Source organism: Podarcis pityusensis (genome assembly GCF_964106645.2).
Source record: "Podarcis pityusensis genome assembly, chromosome: 6".
In the NCBI taxonomy this organism is placed as follows: domain Eukaryota; kingdom Metazoa; phylum Chordata; class Lepidosauria; order Squamata; family Lacertidae; genus Podarcis; species Podarcis pityusensis.
This window is the reverse complement of record NC_138030.1, coordinates 47,160,344-47,180,744: the sequence shown is the minus strand read 5'-3', so window position 1 is coordinate 47,180,744 and position 20,401 is coordinate 47,160,344. Positions and strand designations below refer to the sequence as shown.

Genomic DNA, 20,401 nt, shown 5'->3' with positions numbered 1-20,401 from the left:
CCTACTGTTCCTGCAACAACCCCTTTGGACATGTTTTTAAACTTGAAATAAACCACAGACTTCAACAGCTATTTCCTGTAAACCTCAATCATCCGGGATTTAGCCAAGTCGGGAGGGAGGAAGAATAGGTAGCCTTATTCCCAAAGGATAGAAAAGATTCAGAGGCAACATAAAACTGACAATATGCTACCTGGTTTTAGATACCTATCACAAATGTGCCTGCCACTACATGCCTTACATAATGAGTTCAGAAGAAAAACCTATGTGAGATTGCAATCATAATCATATACAAAGCATGGTTTTGAGATTGATAAAGGATGCTGTATGGTGTGTCCCAAAGCACTATCATTACAATTATGCATCCAGAACAGCAAGCTGTCTTATTCCAGGTAAGATTGCTGGTTTATATAGTTCTGTGCTGCTGACAATGATTGATAGCCGCTCTCCAAGGTTTCAGGAAGGACCTGAAACCTTGGAGGTTTCAGGAAGGGCTAGGGCCCTACCTGCAGATACCAGGGACTGAACATGGGGCTTTCTGCTTGCCTAGCATGTGCCCTACTACTGAACTTCAAGATCTGAACACTGTAAATGAGGACACTAAAGCCTGGATTATCCGTTTTTACACCTTCCAGTTTTCTTCTGTTTATCAGTTAGAAATCCTGCAGCCAAAAATTTACAGCTGTAGAATTTAAGGATGGTTTGCAGTCATTACCACAGGGGTCCTTATGACAGAAAAAGGATTACTATGACTCAGAATTCAGGTGACCTACCAGCAAACCCTTCCCTCAGCAGCTAACTGCCCTCGCTTTATAATATTTTCCATTAAGCCATGGGTGAGGAACCTGTGGCTCTTCAGATGTTGTTGGACTCCATTACTCCCAGCTAGCATGGCCAGTCATTAGGGATGACAAGTTCCGTAGTTCAGCAACATCTGATGGGCCACAGGTTCCCTACCCCTGGGCTACACCCTCAGAACCCAGTAGTCCTGGTGCTTATTCAGTTGGATTTACCAAGAAAAAAGAATCAGTGTGTTCTAAACTGAAACCAGGAACTGGATAGCAGAAGAGGAAAGGTCTTTGTTACAGATTCTAAAACAAAAACACAACTGTTTTTCAAAGCCTATTGAGTGTTAATACTCAGCTTTTCAAACAAGAACAGTTCTCAAACAACAACACCCCCATTGCTTTTGTAAACTGAGAGAAAATGAAGCTTCATGTGGAAGATATATTTTGTAGATTAGATGTTCATCAAAGCCTGCAAGAATATGGGGTGTGCAAAACTATGGAGTTAATCAAATTGTCTGAAGCTGCCAGTTCCCCGGCAGATGAAAGTAACTGAAAGTGCTTAAAGTGCTAGATGGGTCTTTGTTAAAGAGGTCAAAGCCTTAAAAGAAACATTATGTGGTCATCAGCAAGCAGGTGGACATTCTGATCTGTACTGAATTTCAGCTGTGACAAGAACAGAAGAAACATGGAATTCTGAAGAATCAAGGGATGAACCCCATGAAGTAAGTGGCTACTTCAAGCTGATAACAAAGCTGAGAAAGATGAAAAGAGTCAGGTTTCAAGAATGTACCTGATGGAGGGTAAAAAAAGGAATAGGCAAAATTGAGAAGAAGATATTAGAAAATAGGGTGACATGGGGAAATGTAGCTGTACGAATCTGGGCACATGAGATCAGGAGTAAAAACTAATGGTTGAAAGGTGGTTCAGCACAGTGGCTAAGCAACTGAGCAGTGAAATCAGAAAATCTCTGTTTGATTCACTAGGCCTCCTTTGACAAGCTACTCTCTCTCAGCCTCAGCTCATCTGCAGTATAGTGGAATAATAATACTGATTTTCCTTACAGGGTTGTTGTAAACATTACACTTGAATCCTCTAAACAAAGCTAAGTATTATTATTATTATTATTATTATTAGGTTGGAAGGACAGGTTTTGGAGCTGATGTTTGCCAGGGCAGTTGGTTCACATATTTCTGTCTCTATGAATAAGAGCTGGTAATGAACAGAGATAGCAAAGTACCCCTAGATTTCAAATGCTCCAAACAACTGACATGAACACCAACACTCACTTTGTACAGCAGCTCCTTCGTTGGGATTGGAGTATCCTTCACCTTTCTGTTTGATTCTGCGGATGATGCCTCCATTCTCAAATAAATCCTCTCCCTTGAAATCTAGCAGCTCAATCTGAAAATAATGGTAACAACAATAAGACCAAACTTCAAATGTGTGATAATCCACAAGGGTTGGAACACACACAAACACTGGATCTATGGGCTAACTCACATGGGCTATCCTTCTAGTCAGCTGCTTCCACTACCACCCCACACATGACAAAAGGGCTATATGGATTATTCACTCCATTCGTAGCATCTGCTCCCATATTTCTCATGGATAGCCATCTCCTTATCACACAGATTTACCATAAGCAACAAAAAAGCATCAACTGCAAGCAGAGTTCTCATGTGAATCCAGCCCTGCACTACAGCTCTTAGAACCAATGAGTGGGGATCAAAATATGCCCAATCTACAAAGAGTTTGACAAAACAATGAGAAAGAGAAGCAAGCTAGTGAAGTCCCACAATATAGCAAATGCTACCTTATTTGCATAAGGCCTCACTAGAAAAAGTTATAAATCGTAGAAATCTGGAAACAACTTTTCCCCAGATTTAGGGTGCAATCTGTCTACTACACTGCATTCTATACAGAATTCTAAGACACAGTTTTGATGTTTTGTTTGCATATACAGTGGGACCTCGGGTTGCGAAAGTGATCTGTATGGGAGGCACGTTCGCAACCCGCAGCGCCGTGTCTGCGCATGCATGTGACGTCATTCGGCACTTCTGCGCATGTGCAAAGCGTGATTTAGTGCTTCTGCACATTTGCGAGCGCCGAAACCCAGAAGTAACCCGTTCCAGTACTTCTGGGTTCGGCGCGTCCGTAACCCGAAAACACGCAACCCGCAGCGTTTGCAACCCGAGGTATGGCTGTATTCCAATGACTCTGAGGTGACTAAGAGCTTGCAGGCACAGCAGGCATATGTGCAAATCACTGTGATGCTCCCCCTGGAGGGTTGCTAGGTGCTCAAATATCCAGGGCGCAAACCAAGAGGGTACCAATTGGCAAAAATGTTGCATATGTTCATTTATATGGTTATATATGTTAATTTGGAAATAATTATTGGAAGGCAAATGCTGTGGAGGAGTGGGGGCAAGGACTCCTGCTGTGGGCAAGCTGAACCCCCATATGTCTGCTTTCTGTCTTTGCTACTATGCAACTTTCTGGCTTCAAAATACAGAGAAATGGAAATGGTTTTTGGAAACAGTTGTGTGGGGTTCACTTTTTTCAGGAATCTTTATCACATGTATTTGAAAAGTAATTACAGTGGTACCTCAGGTTACAGACACTTCAGGTTACAGACTCCGCTAACCCTCGGGTTAAGAACTTTGCTTCAGGATGAGAACAGAAATTGTGCTCCGGCGGCGCAGTGGCAGCGGGAGGCCCCATTAGCTAAAGTGGTACCTCAGGTTAAGAACAGTTTCAGGTTAAGTACGGACCTCCAGAATGAATTAAGTTCTTAACCTGAGGTACCACTATATTATTATTAGTATTCTGGAAAGAAAGAAGGAGCTGGGGAAAGCAGTGAAGGATGGTTCCTTCTTGGAAAGTAAGTTCCTATGAGGCGGAGAACAGTGGCAAGCCAGCACTGGCTAAAAAGTAAAAAGTACTATCACAGGCGGATGAAGCCTGTGACCATGGGACTCGGCGGGCACCTTTAGCGCCCCCCCAACCCACAAAGGAACCCACTAACGGGCTCCAGAGTGAAGAGGGGGAAGTGGCGCGGTGCTGAGAGTCAGCGGCGTAGCGTGGGTTGTCAGCACCCGGGGCAAGGCAAGTAATTTGCGCCCCCTAACCCGGGGCAAGGCAAGTAATTTGCGCCCCTAACCCCTAACCTGCCGTCGCTGCCAGCTTCTTGCTGCTGCCTGGGCCGGGTATTCACAGTTCTACAAATCTTTGGCGCTGGCTTGCTCCATTAGTTTAACTTGGGGGGGGGGTGAGAGAGAGATTGCAATCGTGCTATGTGCACCGAGAGGGGGGGCACGGTTGTAACGCAGTGGGGGGGGGAGAGAAGAAGAGAAACTAGCAGGAGAACCTTGATTTCCCTCTGCAGCTCTGTGGGGAAGGAGGGCGCAGACTGGGCTCCTTCCTCGCCACAAGATCCCTCGGCTGGCCGGGCCCAGGCCCCGCGGGGCTCCTCCGCGCTCCCCTCTCCCGGCCGGCAGCGCCTGCAAAGGCTGCGGGTTCCGCTGCTCCTCCGTCTCTCTTTCCACTGGTAGCGAGAGCGGGTGGGAGGAGGCCACCCGGGAGCCGGAAATGGGCGCCAAATAAGGAGAGCGGGGGCCTGGATCCTGGCCTTGTTTGGCGTTTCCCCTCGGCCGGTCGCCCAGCCAAGCCCGCGGCGGCGGCGAGGCGATGCCCGCGCAGGGGGGCGCCCACCCCTCGGCCCCCGCCCGGCACTGCCGCCCCAGCACCTGCCCGCTCCTCCCAAGGGGCCTCCTCTCCCTCCCGCCTCTTCGCAGCAGTCCTCGCGGGGCGGACAGGCTCGACTCTCCCCTCCCTCTTGCGCCCCATCCCGCGCCCGATCCTGGCCAGGCTCCGGCTCCGGACCTCCTTGCTAGCGCCTGCTACTCCCCCTGGTCACCCAGCCCGACCCCTCCTCCCAAAGGAGCTGAGCCCCGAGGCTCTTCGGCGACTCTGGAGGTGGCGAGTGCGCCCCCCCAGATGTTGCGCCCGGTGCGGCCGGCACCCCTTGCACCCCCCACGCTACGCCACTGCTGAGAGTCAACTGCTTCTTCCGTGGAGCGAAGCCGCACAGCCGTTGCTGGAGAGCGCTGCCTTTTTCCTGGGACAATTTGGCTTTTAAAACAATTACCCGTGAGTACTTACATTTCGGACAATTGGACTTCAAATAATGATTTGCGAGTAGAAAGGAAAATTGGACTAAGAAATTTACCTCAATTTGGCACTGAAACGGGAAGGTCTAAACAGGAAGTCAGCCTTCCGTTTCTTGTAGATAGATTAAAGCAAAGACATGGCAAACTAGAGTTCAGAAAATCGCCTGTAAAGGATTAACTTTCATCATTTAAAATTGTTAAACCCCCTTCGGAAGCAGGAGAAGAGGGGGGATTTTTTCCGGACTGTTTAAACCTGCAGAAGAGAGTGTAACGCAAAGTAACTTTCCACCGTCTTGATCCTGGAGCGGGGTGTCAGGACTGACGTTCTTTGGGAAGCTCATTGACCAGAGACAAACGTCTTTGACAAATAGTTAAAAGAAGAGAAACATAGTGATTCCATTGTTCCCCTTCGCATTTTAAAGGAACAAATATTGACAAAATATCTGAAAAAGGAAACTTTGTTGTTAGATCTGCCTTAAAAAGGAAAGATCAAATAGAAGCTCTTCCCCTAGAGGGAGCCTGTGAAACTGTTACCAATTCTGAACCGGGGAGCTTGCAGCTGCAATAGATTACGATCGTGGGAATAGACTTCTGACCTTGCAGAACAATGTACTCAGAAGCTCTGCTGCGTGCTTTCTGTAAAACAAGTGACCTACTGGAACAGCTACATGAGAAGACGGACTTGATGACTGTTGCGATCAGAAATTTTGGACAGGTAGTGGGAAACTATATAGAGCCCACCCAGGAATCAAATCAGGAGTGTGCTCTGACAGAACAGATGAGGGAAGAGCATGCTGTTGAATCTTGGGTGCCAGAGATGGAGGGAGCTGTGGCCCAGCAGGAACATGAATTCTTGGATTTGACAAATGAACTTGGAAAAAGCCAGATTTGGAAAGATAAAGTTTGGTTTGGTTTGGAAATGGGGGGTTGGATAGATCCCCCTATGCAGGGATGTTTGGACTTTTCAAGTCTGGCAATGGGCCGTGAGATGTTTGGGGTTGTGGGGGCTCTTAATTTTGGAGGGACTTTGAAACATGTTTTTAAATACCACATGGAGTTTAGTACGGACTATGGAAAAGGGGCTGATTTGTCGAGAAGGGTCAAAAACACTGTTAAGTTGGAGTTCCCACGAGTGAAAGGAGCAGGAGACAAAGTAAAGTACAGGTATAAATATGAAGAAGAACTGCGGATGGAACATGGAAGGGACTTAAGGGCCTCGGACATAAGATTACCAGGTTAATGCGCTAGATCGATGGGATAGAAAGGACTGACAAAACCCGGGACCAGGAGGAAGAGATGCTGGATGAAGATTGGAAGAAAAAAAATATTTTATTAGGATTGTTTTATAAAATTGATGAACGTTAGAAAAATGTTGGAATGAAATTATTTGGCTTTAGCAAAAATGTTTAAAGAATTATGTAAGAATATTATGGTTAGGAGAAACTGGTATAAATAAGATTTAAGTTTTAAGTTTTAAGGTCTTTTATAGTTAGATAAGATTAAAATAGATTAAGGTAATGTAATGACAGAATATTATGAAATATGGAAAGGATTTGCTGTGACAATTAATAACTAGGATACAAAAAAAGGGAGGAGTGAGGAGGTCAAAGAAAGAAGGTAATGACAGTTAAGGATTTGAGAATACTGGATTTGTTTTTAAATGTTTGTGGCATATTTTTGTTTTTTAATTGTGTCGTGTTATTTTTTGATTTTGACTTTTATCAATTTGTATTGTTCGATTGTGGTTTGTTTTTCTTTTGTTTTTCTCTCTCTCTTTTTCTTTTTTGTTTTTTTTTGTAATTTTAAAATTCTTAATAAATATCATTTAAAAAAAAAAAAGTAAAAAGTACTCAGTGCTTACCCAGTCTTTGTCATTACCGCATATGTTAAGAACAGAGAGTCAGGCTGACCCAGAATGTCTACCTCTGTTCACCTTCTGCCACAGCCTGCAGAGCCTTAATGTGCCCCTGCTGCACAATGCTAATGAATTTATTCATGAATCACAACTCCTCCCATTCCAGCATGATGTCCACAAAATTTTGAAGAGTTACAAAATTGGATAACAAATACTCTCCCCCAAATCTGCATTTTCTACCCCAAGCTGATTTTCCAACATTTGAAGCCTATGCCTACTCACTCTCCAAATTGCATATCCCATTATAAAACAGTGGCAGCATAGGATTTTCCCCAGTCAGCAAGGTTCTCCCCTCTGTTACATTTCAACAGCAAGCATTACTGCAGTAAGAGTAGGGTAGTTAGAGGGTAGAAGAGTGAAAATGCTTGCACTGTGCCTTAAAATGTTTGCACAAGCCCTAAGCTTTGGGGCTAGCTATATATCACACAAAAAAGCTAATAGGGCCACAATATTAACTTCAAAAATACACACACACCATTTTGGAGGGGACGATTCTGAGTAGGCAAAAAGAGGACACAATTCTTGTCCCCCAAATCATAGCTTAAAATTCTCTCCTAAACAGCTTTTCTCCCCATGGGGTCCAAAATGTCTGGGCTCAATAGAGAAACAGCAAGCACCAAAATAATTAAGCACCCTTCCCTTTTGTTTTACGAATTAACGGTGTCCCTTGGAAGCTGTTTTTCTTTGAAAGAACAAATACAGGTAGGTTGGTTGATATTGGGGTTCAACATGTTTCCACATAATGTGTGCTATAGCCCCTCTGTCTGCATTCTTGCCAACTCTTCCAATTCTGGTGGGCAGGAATAGGGAGGCAGAGAGATTACTGGGAAAGAGGTGAAGAGTTGCCTGAATGTAGTTTCACTTTCAATGGGCTGATGATTAGTGTTATCAGAATTAACAGTGGCACCCCACTTTATTTAGATCCAAAAACAGTATACGTATTTTTCCTGGGCTATCAATCAAAGTGGTCCCCAACTGCATTTTAGCCTTTACAGGAAGATTCCCATGACAATATCCTATCTAGTTAACTCAGGGCTTCTCCCAAAACTGTGGAGTTTAGTGGATGGATTCATGATCATTGCTAGTTTGCTTCACTTCTGCCCGTAAAACATTGTGCTGCACATCTGCTATTACTGGCAAATTACACTCATTAGGTAACAATGTACTTAGTCAAAATAAAATAAGCAAATAAAGATACACTTACCTCAAAGAAGAGCGTTGCATTTGAGGGGATCTTTGGGACACTGCCAGCAGAACCATATGCATATTCTGGTTTACACAACAAGTGGCAGATCTCCCCCCTTTTCATGGTGGCAACCCCAATATCCCATGCCTTAATGACCTGGCCTAATAACAAGAAATTTCAATTAAAAAATTTCAGTTAGCAAGCTTACCAAAGCAAGACACAGACACATTTTTTAAAAATTTTTTTACAATTTGTGTCATTTAGACATGTACAGTGTAGTAGTCAAATAACTGAACTGTTATGCAAAATCCATGATACTAAACTGTGTGTCTCTATTGCTTCTGCATCAGATAGTTGCTCAAGTAAGTTGCAGATTATTTTTGTTTACGTACACTGTTATCTGAAAACAAACCAGAATATCACACAAGGAATGTTAAACCATAATTTAGCACTAGCAGCCTTCACTTGTCACTTTTAACCTTGGTTATGATTTAAAGGTGAGCACACATCATGCTGATTCCCAGTGCAAAAACTGACTGCTTTGCACCTCTCTGCTCCTGCCATGGCTGCTGAGTGCTTAGCATTATGTCTGAACCCAGGTTCAAGGTTTGTTCAGAGAGAGAGAGAGAAAGAGATTATCAAGCTTGGATTCAGTTTAGCCCTTGGCATTACAGCAGGACTGGTGAAGGAGCGAAATAGCTGTGATTTTCACACTGTGCAGTAGCAGGCTGCATGTTCACTTTTAAACCACATTTAAAGTTTATGGTTGAAAGCATGGGTGGAGAAGATTTTTCAGCTCATGGACTATGGTGCCATCTAGGCAACTTTCCAGGGTTCACATGGCAGTGGTAGGTGGGGCCAGAGGCAAAAGTGGGCAAGACCAAAGCAAATGAGAATTTTACCTTTGCAAGGTAAGCTAGTTTCTACACACACTTACACACCCCTCTCTATCTTCCAATCAGGCAAGCAAGAAGCATGATCAGATTTCAAGGACACTTTCAAGGAGAGTATAAAGTAGGGTCTGGGGTGGGGTGTGACCTGGGCAGAGTCCAGAGAGGGCTGGAAGGGTATATATGGCTCCCAGGCCTCAATGTTTCCCATCTCTGGCCAAGGCACCTATCATTTAAGAACTAGAGCAAGGCTGGGGACAGAAGAAAAATCAACATATCCCAATGGAAAGCAATTAAGATGGAGCACATGTTAATTTCAAACATGGCCATATGAACAAATATCATAAGAACAGCTTGCTGGGTCTATGGAGCTGTAGCTATTAATTTTTGGTAATCCATTTATTCCAAAGAACTCCCAAAGCATAACAAAACTTATAAAAGCAAAAGCAAAGAGGCAAGTAAAGTAAACCAATACTTTTTTGAAACCATTAAATGCTTGCCAGAAAGCAATGGTCTCATTTCGGCTGAAAGATTCTCAGCTTCAGTATTTCATATACCAGTTAGGCAAGGATTCTACAAAACTGGGCATATTTACAGAAAATGTCTCTCAGTGGTACACACTGCAGCTGAGGAGTAGAGCACACTCTCAGGGGGCAACTCCATCCCTAATAAATTTTTTTTGGCATTTCTTCCAGTTTATAGTAACTGCCAATTAATATGCTCATTCTTCTTTGAATTCAGGTATAGAAGACAAACTTGGGAGTTTAAAACCTCTAAATAATAATCATAAGACTCTAAAGGGTTTGTGAATTATTAGTGATACTTCATGAAAACATTTGCCCTAATAAATCTGTTTCCTGCATTGCAGGGAGTTGGACTAGATGACCCTTGGGGTACCACCCAACTCTACAATTCTGTGATTCTATGTTAGTTTTTAAGATGCCACAATCCTTAACAAGCTCTTGATGCTACAGACTAACAACGGCTGTGTGCTGATTAACACATGCTTTGTTTTACTACATTCTGACAAATCAAAGGAAATAGAAAGATGTCAACACTCTCAAGGCGACTGTGTCCAGAGAACAGTAAAGGGAAACCAAAAGTGAACATTTTGTTAATGATCAAAAAGGATTGTCCTAGAGCAGTGGTCTGCCGATCCTAGGGGGTCCATGTAACCCACCCAGGAGGTCCGTGGCACCATTCACATAACAAAAACTACCATAGAGATACATTATCAATTTTTTCAGAAGTGAGGGGGTCCATAGTTTGGCTTTTGAAAAACAGGGGCCCACTTAGCTATTTGGGAACCACTGCTCTAGAGCCCTAGAGTTATAATTTAATGAGTAGTAACTACACTCTTTTAACATATTATTTTCTTTCTGCCACTAAACAGATTCCTAGTTATTTGGATTAACTATAGTAGGACTGATGAGTACATTTAGAGGTGCCCTTTCTGGTAACAGGTGCCAAAGAAGACTGTTGCCTGAGACTTAGGAGAGGTGCTGCCAATGGCCTCTTCATATGAAGAATGAAGGCAGCTTCATATGATCACACAGGTTTCTGCCATTGAGATGGCATGTTGAACAACGAGATTCTTTTCCTTTGTTGCTCTGTGATTAGGTTTGAAAAGTAATAGCAAAAGAAGACATATTCCAATACTCAGCTCTTTCCCTGCTTGCTCTCAGTCACACAGTCTTTCTGAAAACAGGATTATAAACCAACTGTAATTTAATTGGCAAGAACCCATTTTATATCCCTAAGGCTCTCTTTACCTTTCTCCACCTTTTCCATTCTTTACCTTTGCCCAGGCTGAAGATAAATGGCTCATTCCTGTCACGGCTGGAATCAAACTTTTTCCCATTGGCCAGCTTTCCTTTGTAGTGGACATAAACCTTATCTCCAATCATGGGAGACTCATCATTATTCCCTGGCCTCTTCACAATCTAGAATGAAGATATGAAAAAAGAAATTGATATCAGAAATAAGAGCTCATGTGCATCGGCTAATCTATTCCAGAGGGTCTTTCGTGTTAGTTCAGTACACTGATTTGTATATTTGCGCTCTACATCCATATACGGGGAATGAGGGATATCTGAAAATCTATCACTAGATTGCAAATGAGGAATTGTATATGGATCACTTCCTAGAAATTATACTACTTTCGATCCATTCACAGTTGTATTTGATGAACCTCAATCTAATAATTTTCATTGTTTTCTAACCCAGAAATACAGGGTTGATTCATACAACCAAAAGCTGTTATTATATGTTTGGTCAATCAGCCATGTGAGGGCCAATAAAGATAAACAAAATCGCAGTGGACAGTGGCACACATTACAGAAGGCCACACAAAGTAGATCTAGAAGAGTTTCATTACAGGCCCAAATCTCTGTTCATCATATGATGATGCCTAGTCTACCACATATAGCAGAATGAGGTAAAGAGCTTTACCCACTCCAGGCTAGGTAAGGTAGGTTGTGATTCCTTAAGGACAAGCCTTTTAGTTGTAACATTTAATATGTCCATTCATCTAGCTCCTCCTCATCCTTTTACATTTACCATTCAGGTGCCAATCTAGACCTCCAAGAGCTGTCCCCAAACTTAATTTTCTGGGAAACGCAGTCTGAGTATCTTAAGATTTTCAACTGGTTTTTTTCAACTGGTTTTAGCCAAGAATAAGGTAAAATAGAGATGGAGTTTTAAAACTGGCAGAACCTGACAAATATTATTAACTAATTGTTACAGTGGTGGGGAGGGATACATCAGTGGCATTTCATAAGACTATTTCCTAATTGCCCAAGGCCTCCGAAAGAGGGATGGGTGTTGGTCCTCATCTGTCTTCCTTCTCCTTGACTCCAGGTTTCTTTTGACTTTGAGGTAAGCTTTGGAAGTCCTTTATGATCTGGTCTTTCAAATCTACTGTTCCTTACATAAGGTTTTCAAGAACATTTTTAACATCTTGTGATTTTCTTTCCCCCTCTGTTCACAAGCCTTTGGAGTGGGTCAAGTGACAAATAAAATAAAATGAAATGAAATTAGGTGAGGTAATTGAAAAATCAATGTAAAGCACTTATATATTTGCTCCAATTACACCATTCAATGGATTTATCACACACTGAGAATTTTTGTTTTGTTGTATTATGTTAAGCAGATATTTTCACAGCAGAATAAGAACCTCTGCCTTGCTGTAATGGGAACAGTAAGATACTGGTGTTTGTCCAGGAGCTAGAAAGGAACATTTAATTAGCTTCTTCAAAGCCTCACCTTCAGAACTCCTTTGTCTTTGTTTGGTGTGATATCCTCGCCTTGTTCAACAAGAGTTGCTCTCTGGACATCTCCTTCCTTCTTTGTAGCCTCATCAGTTGTCATGGTCTCATTTCACAGACACAACCTTTAGAAACACACACAGATACAAACAATGAACGAAGAATGATAACCTGTCCTACTTGGGTTCAAGAAACCCTTAAAGACTGGTATTTATTATGTCAGCATTGTAAATAATAAAAGCTGAGCCAGTATGAATAGAGTAATAAAACTTAACTCCTTATTGGTACCCCTGGACATTCTAACAGATTATAACACACATGAATCAATCAAATTCATTAATCTGTGTTTTAGATATTCTGCATTGTACATGGAATATGTGAGAAGAAGTTAAAGAGCAAGAAACAACAAATCTAGAGCCAGTGTATTGTAGTGGTTAGTGTCTCACTCACACTAAGTTCAATGGGTGACTTTGGCCCAGTTATGCTCTCTCAGCCTAACCTACCTCACAGGGTTGCTGTGATGACAAAATGGGAGTGAACCATGTATGCTACCTTGAGCTCCTTGAAGGAAAGGCAGGATCTAAAATGTAATAAACACAATAAGTAGGCCTAGTCTTCTTATTAGTTAACCACATACTGTGTCACTATACCAAATGAATTTTCAATGTATTGTCAAATACCACTTAATATTTCTTAAGAGAGGCAGAGCAATCCAAATCCCTAACCAAGAACAACAAGGTGGTAGCTCTAACCCCATACTGCCCACGCCTGCCAGCACAAAAGGTGACGGTGGGTTTTCACCTGACTGGTACAGCTGAGTAGCCAAAGGATTGGGTCCCTTGGGGAATCCCATGGATTGAAAGCCTCCAGCACTCCATGCCTGCCGTAACATGCCCCATTTTGAGGCTGTTAGCTACTACTGGTGGTGCAACCATGGACAATACCATCGTATCTGCTGTGGCAGAGCATCCCCAGCAGTGATTTTCTCTACCAGTCTCAGGCCTACACACATTAACCCCTTCAGCCATCAACATCAGAGGGTTAGTATTGTGCCTCAGGACTAGCTCTTCTCAATAAGAAAACTAAACCTTATGCTCTGAACTACTCACTGTTTAATGGTAACAGCACAGTTTGTACCAAAATTGCCAACCAACTGGAATTACACCAAACCAGACTGTTTCCATTCTTCTCCACCCTACCACCACCAAACTTCAGCATGCAAACTTAAAATACAGTATTTGCATTCTTCAACAGACATGTGTGGTTAAGAGTGTATATGTCTCTGGACACACTCAACTGGACACAGCTCCTACAAGGAAGACAGGCAGAAGGTAGATCAGAATCTACTGGTAGATGTATGGATGATCTGTGGTAGATCAGAACAGTTCTTGACTCCCAGTATAATAAGAATAGTAAGCAAAAAAACCACCTAGTCTGCCATAGCCTAAAATCAACAGCTTTTCTCTCAGCCTCCATGTTCCTCATCTGTGGAACAGAAGTGTTAATTGGTTGGCTTTGATCAGGTTTTCTGCAGCCCTGCTGCCTAGTTTTGGAGTGCTGTTAGAATCCCTAATCTATAGCCAGTCCAGACATAGATTTGGACATCCATAAACCAACCTAGTGGGAAGGTGATGAAGCAGGTTTAGGAGATGAATAGATATAGCAAACTAACCTACTGTAGATACCTCATTAGATATAACAGAAGATTTAGTAAGCTTAGGGACACAACTTTATAAAGACTGTAGGACACAACCTGAAGTTTTTAAAATCTGTTTCCTAGCAAAGTAATCAGGAAATGCATGACACAGAATTAGGAAGCAGTATTTTACACAGAGCAGACATTCAAGTAATTATGACTGTGAAACTTTCCTTTGAAAATATAGCCAGAAGGAAAATTCATCAGTTCAAAAGGCATTACATACAACCTGAAATAAAAGGCATTCTGAAAGAATGGACAGAACATAGAACTATATTTATTATAAACTGTCCTTTAGCTCTGTCATATTTGTTTCTGAGCAACAGTTAACGCAAGCTTGAAAGAGTACAGAATTTTTTATTTTTTAAAAATTTATACTCCCTCTATATAGACTGAGGCTCATTACAATCCACTGTACTTTACCAGTGAATGTTTGACAGCAAGGTGATGTGTTAAAGCTTTATTTAACTGTGACTCTTTTCAAGATATTTCCTGACATTCTGAATAACACCTGAACTATAAGATAGTTTTTTAGAAGAAGCTATTTAATTTTTTTTTTAATGCTGATCATAAGCCACCTCAAAATGTAAAAAGTACAATGCTAGTAAAGGTAAAGGGACCCCTGACCATTAGGTCCAGTCGTGGCCGACTCTGGGGTTGCAGTGCTCATCTCGCTTTATTGGCCAAGGGAGCTAGCGTACAGCTTCCGGGTCATGTGGCCAGCATGACTAAGCCGCTTCTGGCGAACCAGAGCAGCGCACGGAAACGCCGTTTACCTTCCCGCCAGAGTGGTACCTATTTACCGTATTTTTTGCACCATAACACTCACTTTTTTCCTCCTAGAAAGTAAGGGGAAATGTCTGTGCGTGTTATGGAGCGAATGCCTGCGGGTGGCGGGGGGGATCTGCTGCAGTCGTGAGCAGAGGATCCATGGTTCCCCTTCCTTCCCTCCTCTGTGGTTACAAAGCATGGATCCACATGGATCCTCAGGATTTTTGCTACTCCAAACTCACTGTCAGATCACATGTCTGTGGCCACTGCATGAACCACAAAAATCATATATCCACTATTTCGTTTAGAATTTTTTTTTTCTTGTTTTCCTCCTCTAAAAACTACGTGCGTGTTATGGTCGGGTGCGTGTTATAGAGCGAAAAATACGGTATCTACTTGCACTTTGACGTGCTTTCAAACTGCTGGGTTGGCAGGAGCTGGGACAGAGGAATGGGAGCTCACCCGGTAGCGGGGATTCGAACTGCTGACCTTCCGATAGGCAAGCCCTAGGCTCTGTGGTTTAACCCACAGTGCCACCTGCGTCCCTTCAATGCTATAACATACTTAAAACAATAAACTTAAGTGTGTGCACACACACACACACACATTTGGGAACTGCAACCACAAATGTTTTTAACTGATTTCACAATTTAAAATGTTAAAAATTTAAGGCCAGAAACTCAATATAAGGAGCTTTGAATGCCTTGGACTGATGTTTGGAGCTGTTTTAGTGTGTTTCTAATTTTGAAGTGGTTCCAGGAAGAACACAATGTGCCTTCTTTGGTAGTGAGTCAGGTATCAAAATAACTGACTAATGTGGTAATAGAGTAATAAAGATTTTTCTTTTCAGAACACCCAGCTGAGCTTGCAGGAAAAATTAATGGCAGCCATGAAGAGCACAATATTACTTAATGTTATTCTTGTTCCAGTGAGATAAGCTTAAGGTGTGTATTTTGTAATAGCAAGCATCTTTGTTAGAGCCAGGATTATGCTCTCCAAATAGGTAAATCTCAGGATGTCAATAGATTAAACCCCATTTGGTTCCCCTGCAGTATAAATCCAGAGGCAGCATGAATCCAGAGTGCCTTATACAAAAATACAAATACAAAAATAAAATATGGTTTTATGGAAACAAGTGTATCTGAGCAATAGTAGTTATGATGACAGCCTCACATATGAGATTTTCTTGCACAGATATAATTTTCATGCATGTCAAAATGTGTACACAGTGCCAAGTGTTAAAGTTAATGAACGAGTTTATTTGCTACAAATTCATACATCAGGAAGTTAGGTATGCTCAGGTTGTCTTAATGAAAGGAGACTTGATTAATTCTTCATTGCAAATGGTAGAAAGGGTTCAGCAGGTTAGCAGATGGTGCAGTATGAAAATTAAAAACTTGCATGTCCCTATATTATCGCTATACTCAGCTAAGCTCTCAGATGGGGAGAAAGTTCTGTAATCGGACTATAACCACCAAGAATACTCTGCATCTCATGGCTACCCATCGTGGTTCTTAGATGCCAGGGGCAGGGTGGTAGGTGTATTTTGAAAGTGTTGTTGTTGCTGTTTAGTCGTGTCCGACTCTTCGTGACCCCATGGGCCAGAGCACGCCAGGCACTCCTGTCTTCCACTGCCTCCCGCAGTTTGGTCAAATTCATGCTGGTAGCTTCGAAGACACTATCCAACCATCTCGTCCTCTTGTCGTCCCCTTCTCCTTGTGCCCTCCATTTTTCCCAGCATCAGGGTCTTTTCCAGGGAGTCTTCTCTTCTCATGAGGTGGCCAAAGTATTGAGCCTCAGCTTCACGATCTGTCCTTCCAGTGGGCACTCAGGGCTGATTTCCTTCAGAATGGATAGGTTTGATCTTCTTGCAGTCCATGGGGCTCTCAAGAGTCTCCTCCAGCACCATAATTCAAAAGCATCAATTCTTCGGTGATCAGCCTTCTTTATGGTCCAGCTCTCACTTCCATACATCACTACTGGGAAAACCATAGTTTTAACTATACGGACCTTTGTTGGCAAGGTGATGTCTCTGCTTTTTAAGATACAATATATTATTTGGCAAAGTATACAACAGGGCTGGAAAAACTATTTTCTGGTGAGGGTCTTGGAACCAGAACCAAGGTTGGGTGAGCCGACTTCTTTTCTCATTCTTAATGCCATTCTTCTCTCTTTTTCTGCCACCACTTTCTCCTATTTTTTCTCTTTCTCATCACCTGTTTGATATTAGGTCCTAAGCATGTTTGGATTATTGGTGCTGAATATCAAAGTAAATTCTAGAATAATGTAGAAAATATTCTAAGTCTGTGACTTCCTGTTGCATATATAACATTCTTAGGTGGATTTCTTTTTCTAGAAAAAGAAAAGGCTCAATAATTTGTATGACTGACTTGCAAAAATCTGTTTAGTCATGAATGCATATTTTCTGAATTGTAAGAACATTAGCACAGATGGGTGCTTTGTTTTGCTACAGTATACTGATTACCAGCCATCTCAATCTGGAGAGAGGAAACTGTTAAATGAGAGCCAATATTTTCAGTTACTTGTGCTAATGTGCTGCCTGTATTTGTGAAACAACAGATATGCAAGAAGAAAATGACAGAATTCTCCTCTTTAGCATTTTCTAAATGCATTTTTCTTTAGCTGGGTTAAAAATGAGAACTCTAAATGGTACAGTATTCTTTCTGGGTCAATAACATATGATGCTTTGGCATTTGTGTGTCCTGGTTAATAATCAGACATGGTAGTTGTTCACACTCTCTCAAATACTACTTTCTCAAGTAGGGCAGCTTTTAATTTTTCCAAAGTTCCTTATACATATACAAAGCAAGTATATTATTTCATTTTCAGTTAATGCTGTTTGTCTATAACTACACTTTAAATGTGGACTAGCCTCCAGATGTTGGGTCACAGACTTTATAGAGGTTTTCAAAATTGATTTAAAGAATATACAGGCATATTAAGTTTAGGGATCATCTGTAACAAAGTGGGAGAACAAAACAAATGAGCAATCAGCCCCCTTCTATAGTTCTATAAATGAGTTATGTAGCTGCATGAAGCTAATTTTTACAGCTTATAACCAACAGGAAACAATTTTCTCAACAAATTGATGAGGTAGGGAGAACAACAGGCCAAAACCCATTAGCAGAATCTGGATGTTAGGGTTATGACAGATTGTCTTGAAATAAAACTTGGGTCTCGCCAATCAATCATTTTCATTATTAGAGGTTTTCATATGCTTCTATAAAGGACCGTTCACCCACTGGAAAAGTAAATTGGGGGTTGCTCCTGCTGGTGGGGGGATGCAGATCCAAATGTTGCCACAGCCACCCCATTTCTCTCCATCTTAGAGTTGGGGGTGACTGCAGTTGCACAGAAGTGTCTGCTCAAAGCAAGCATTTTAAGGGTGGGCATGTAGGTGGAATATTACACATCTTTCTGACCATCACCACTGCTTCCTGCTCATGCTTGAATTCAGGTCATTAGCTGGATGGCTTCAGGAGTACAAATCGTCCCTTTTTGTATACACTCTCACAAGTGGGACAGTTTCTGCTGTAAGGAGGATGCCAAAATATTCTTCCCCCCTTCCCTGCAACTATCACACAACCAGAATCCACAAACACCACAATTAGAAGGTACTACATGAACAGCCAAACCACTATAACATCAGCCTCCTGCTTTCTGCATAAACTCTAGATAGTGATGGCTAACCAATGGACCTCAATATGTTGTTACACTATAGCTACCATCATCCACGTCATGAGAAAAACAGCTGGTGGAGGGCAGTTTCAGGGGGAACCTCCACTCTTAATATATGATCTATTATATATCTTGGGAAATGGATTGTCTGTCTGTCTATAGACTATCAGCTCTCAAGATATTGTCATCAAATTTGGCATGAGAATTCTCAAGGTGGGATGGCAGTTTTCATTGATGTTGAGACACTGGCCGCGATTTTGAATCAAGATAGAGGACCAAAATATGACATTGGTATGACTTTGCCTGTTTTTTGATTCAGATCAGCCGTATCTTGAGACATTATTGCCAAACTTGGTACAAGGGTCCCAGAGGTGGGAGGCTGGGTGCCCCTTTGAATCAAGATGGTGGACTAAGACATCATTATGGTGTGACTTCACCTATTTTTTGGCAGATATCACCAAACTCAGGAGGGTTCACAAGACTGGGTTCTTCATTGACCATTGGGTACTGGGTGCCATTTTGAAATCAGATGGTGAACCAAGACATGACTTTGGTGACTGGCTTACACAATTCTGAAGGCATGACTAAGTGTGCATAAAGAATACAGCGGGCTGACTTACAATTTTGTGATCAAAATATTTTGGTAGGTGTGAATTATTATTTGACCAGTTACTGTACTTGTGTAGTTCAGTACCTATCAGTTTGCCAGTGAAATAGGACCACTCAGAAATGTGGGGAGGGGGGATATAAATGAGTAAACTAAAAGAAAATTCAAAACCCCTAGAAGTGGCACAAAAACGACCTATTTTCAGTGGTTTCCAGAGCCTACGGAATGTTGAGAGATTAGGATTAGGGGCTTTATGAGGCTAAAAATTCATCTCCCTGCACTCTGTGAAGAAGCTGCAGGAGAGAGGAAAGAAAATGATATTACTTTTTCCACTCTACAAAATACTCCTTCCTTTGCTATACTATACAGCAAAAAGTGCTTGGGCAGCCAGCCTAAGCATGAGCCCTTTAGCATTATAGCACAGTAGGGAAAGTTAAAAGAGGGTGGAAACAGAAATATTGTGATTTTTTAAATGAATGACAGGGGCATCTGGAGGATTGGGTCTAAAGATGCTGTGATATCAGGGTGCTGGGTTCAGAACCTTTGAAGAGGAAGGGTCTTGTTTCAGAACCTTTGAAGAGGAAGGGTCTTGTTTCAGTTCTCTTGAAGTTGCTTGTAATATGGCCTAGTCAATCACTCTGTTGACTTGGATGGTGCAGCTGCAGCAGAGAAAACCAACTGCCTGATGGCCACATGCAAAATGCTTTTAATATGAAGCTCCCCTCCCCATTTTAGCAAGCAGTTTTAATGCAAACTGTTTTGTGCTAATGTACAAGCCCCGTTGAAGATGAACTCCCCAAACCGGTCCTGGGGATGGCAACGTCCCTTCAGAGGTGGTTATCATAGCAGCCCATCAGTTGACAGGCAGTTACAGCAATCCCCTTTGCCATCTGTAAAAGTTCAATCACCTGATGTCATTATGACCAAAGTTGACCTGCAGAGAATGGAGGATTTGGGGATCTGGCCCAGCATCTGGATCAATTCATGGAAATGTGATATATGAATGAACACCTAAGGATGTCCTTATTAGATGACACCATTTTATTTGCATTTTAGCAATCTGAGCTTTCCATAATTCCATATCCACTCCAACAACTGCAGGTTAGGATGTGCATTTCATGCAAAAAGAATAGAGGGTGGGAATAGTTTATATTTTCCCAGACTTCAGCCCTTCTGCTTATGAGTGCAAAAGATAGAATAACAATAAGAACTCCCTTGCTTTCTCCCTCTCCCTTCTCTTTCCTGCCCAGTAGCCTCATTGTTTTCAGATCTTTCTGGTCAATTCTTTTCAAAAAAAGAATGGCTCTGATCTGTTTAATAAATATATTAAATCTACTAATCATGTATTTAATTATATATATTAATTGTGTATATTCAATAATATTAACTACAGTGCAACTTCGGTTTTCAAACGTCT

General features: G+C 41.9%; 1 protein-coding gene across 3 annotated transcripts in view; it reads right to left on the bottom strand.

Moving 5' to 3' along the window:
• Positions 1–2,009: 2,009 nt before the first annotated feature.
• Positions 2,010–20,401, bottom strand: part of FKBP5 (FKBP prolyl isomerase 5) — a 30,330-nt gene continuing 11,938 nt past the window's right edge. For 2 of the 3 annotated variants that reach the window (XM_081010494.1, XM_081010495.1), the window contains exons 2-5: positions 12,210–12,336; positions 10,744–10,888; positions 8,074–8,216; positions 2,010–2,186 (exon numbers count right to left, since the gene is read on the bottom strand). In XM_081010494.1, the coding sequence (XP_080866620.1) occupies positions 2,025–2,186; positions 8,074–8,216; positions 10,744–10,888; positions 12,210–12,314 (555 nt within the window). In that variant the 5' untranslated portion in view covers positions 12,315–12,336 and the 3' untranslated portion in view covers positions 2,010–2,024. Of the gene's footprint in view, positions 2,187–8,073; positions 8,217–10,743; positions 10,889–12,209; positions 12,337–12,714; positions 12,769–20,401 lie in introns of those variants that run through there. The other variant, XM_081010496.1, reaches the window with a different exon arrangement.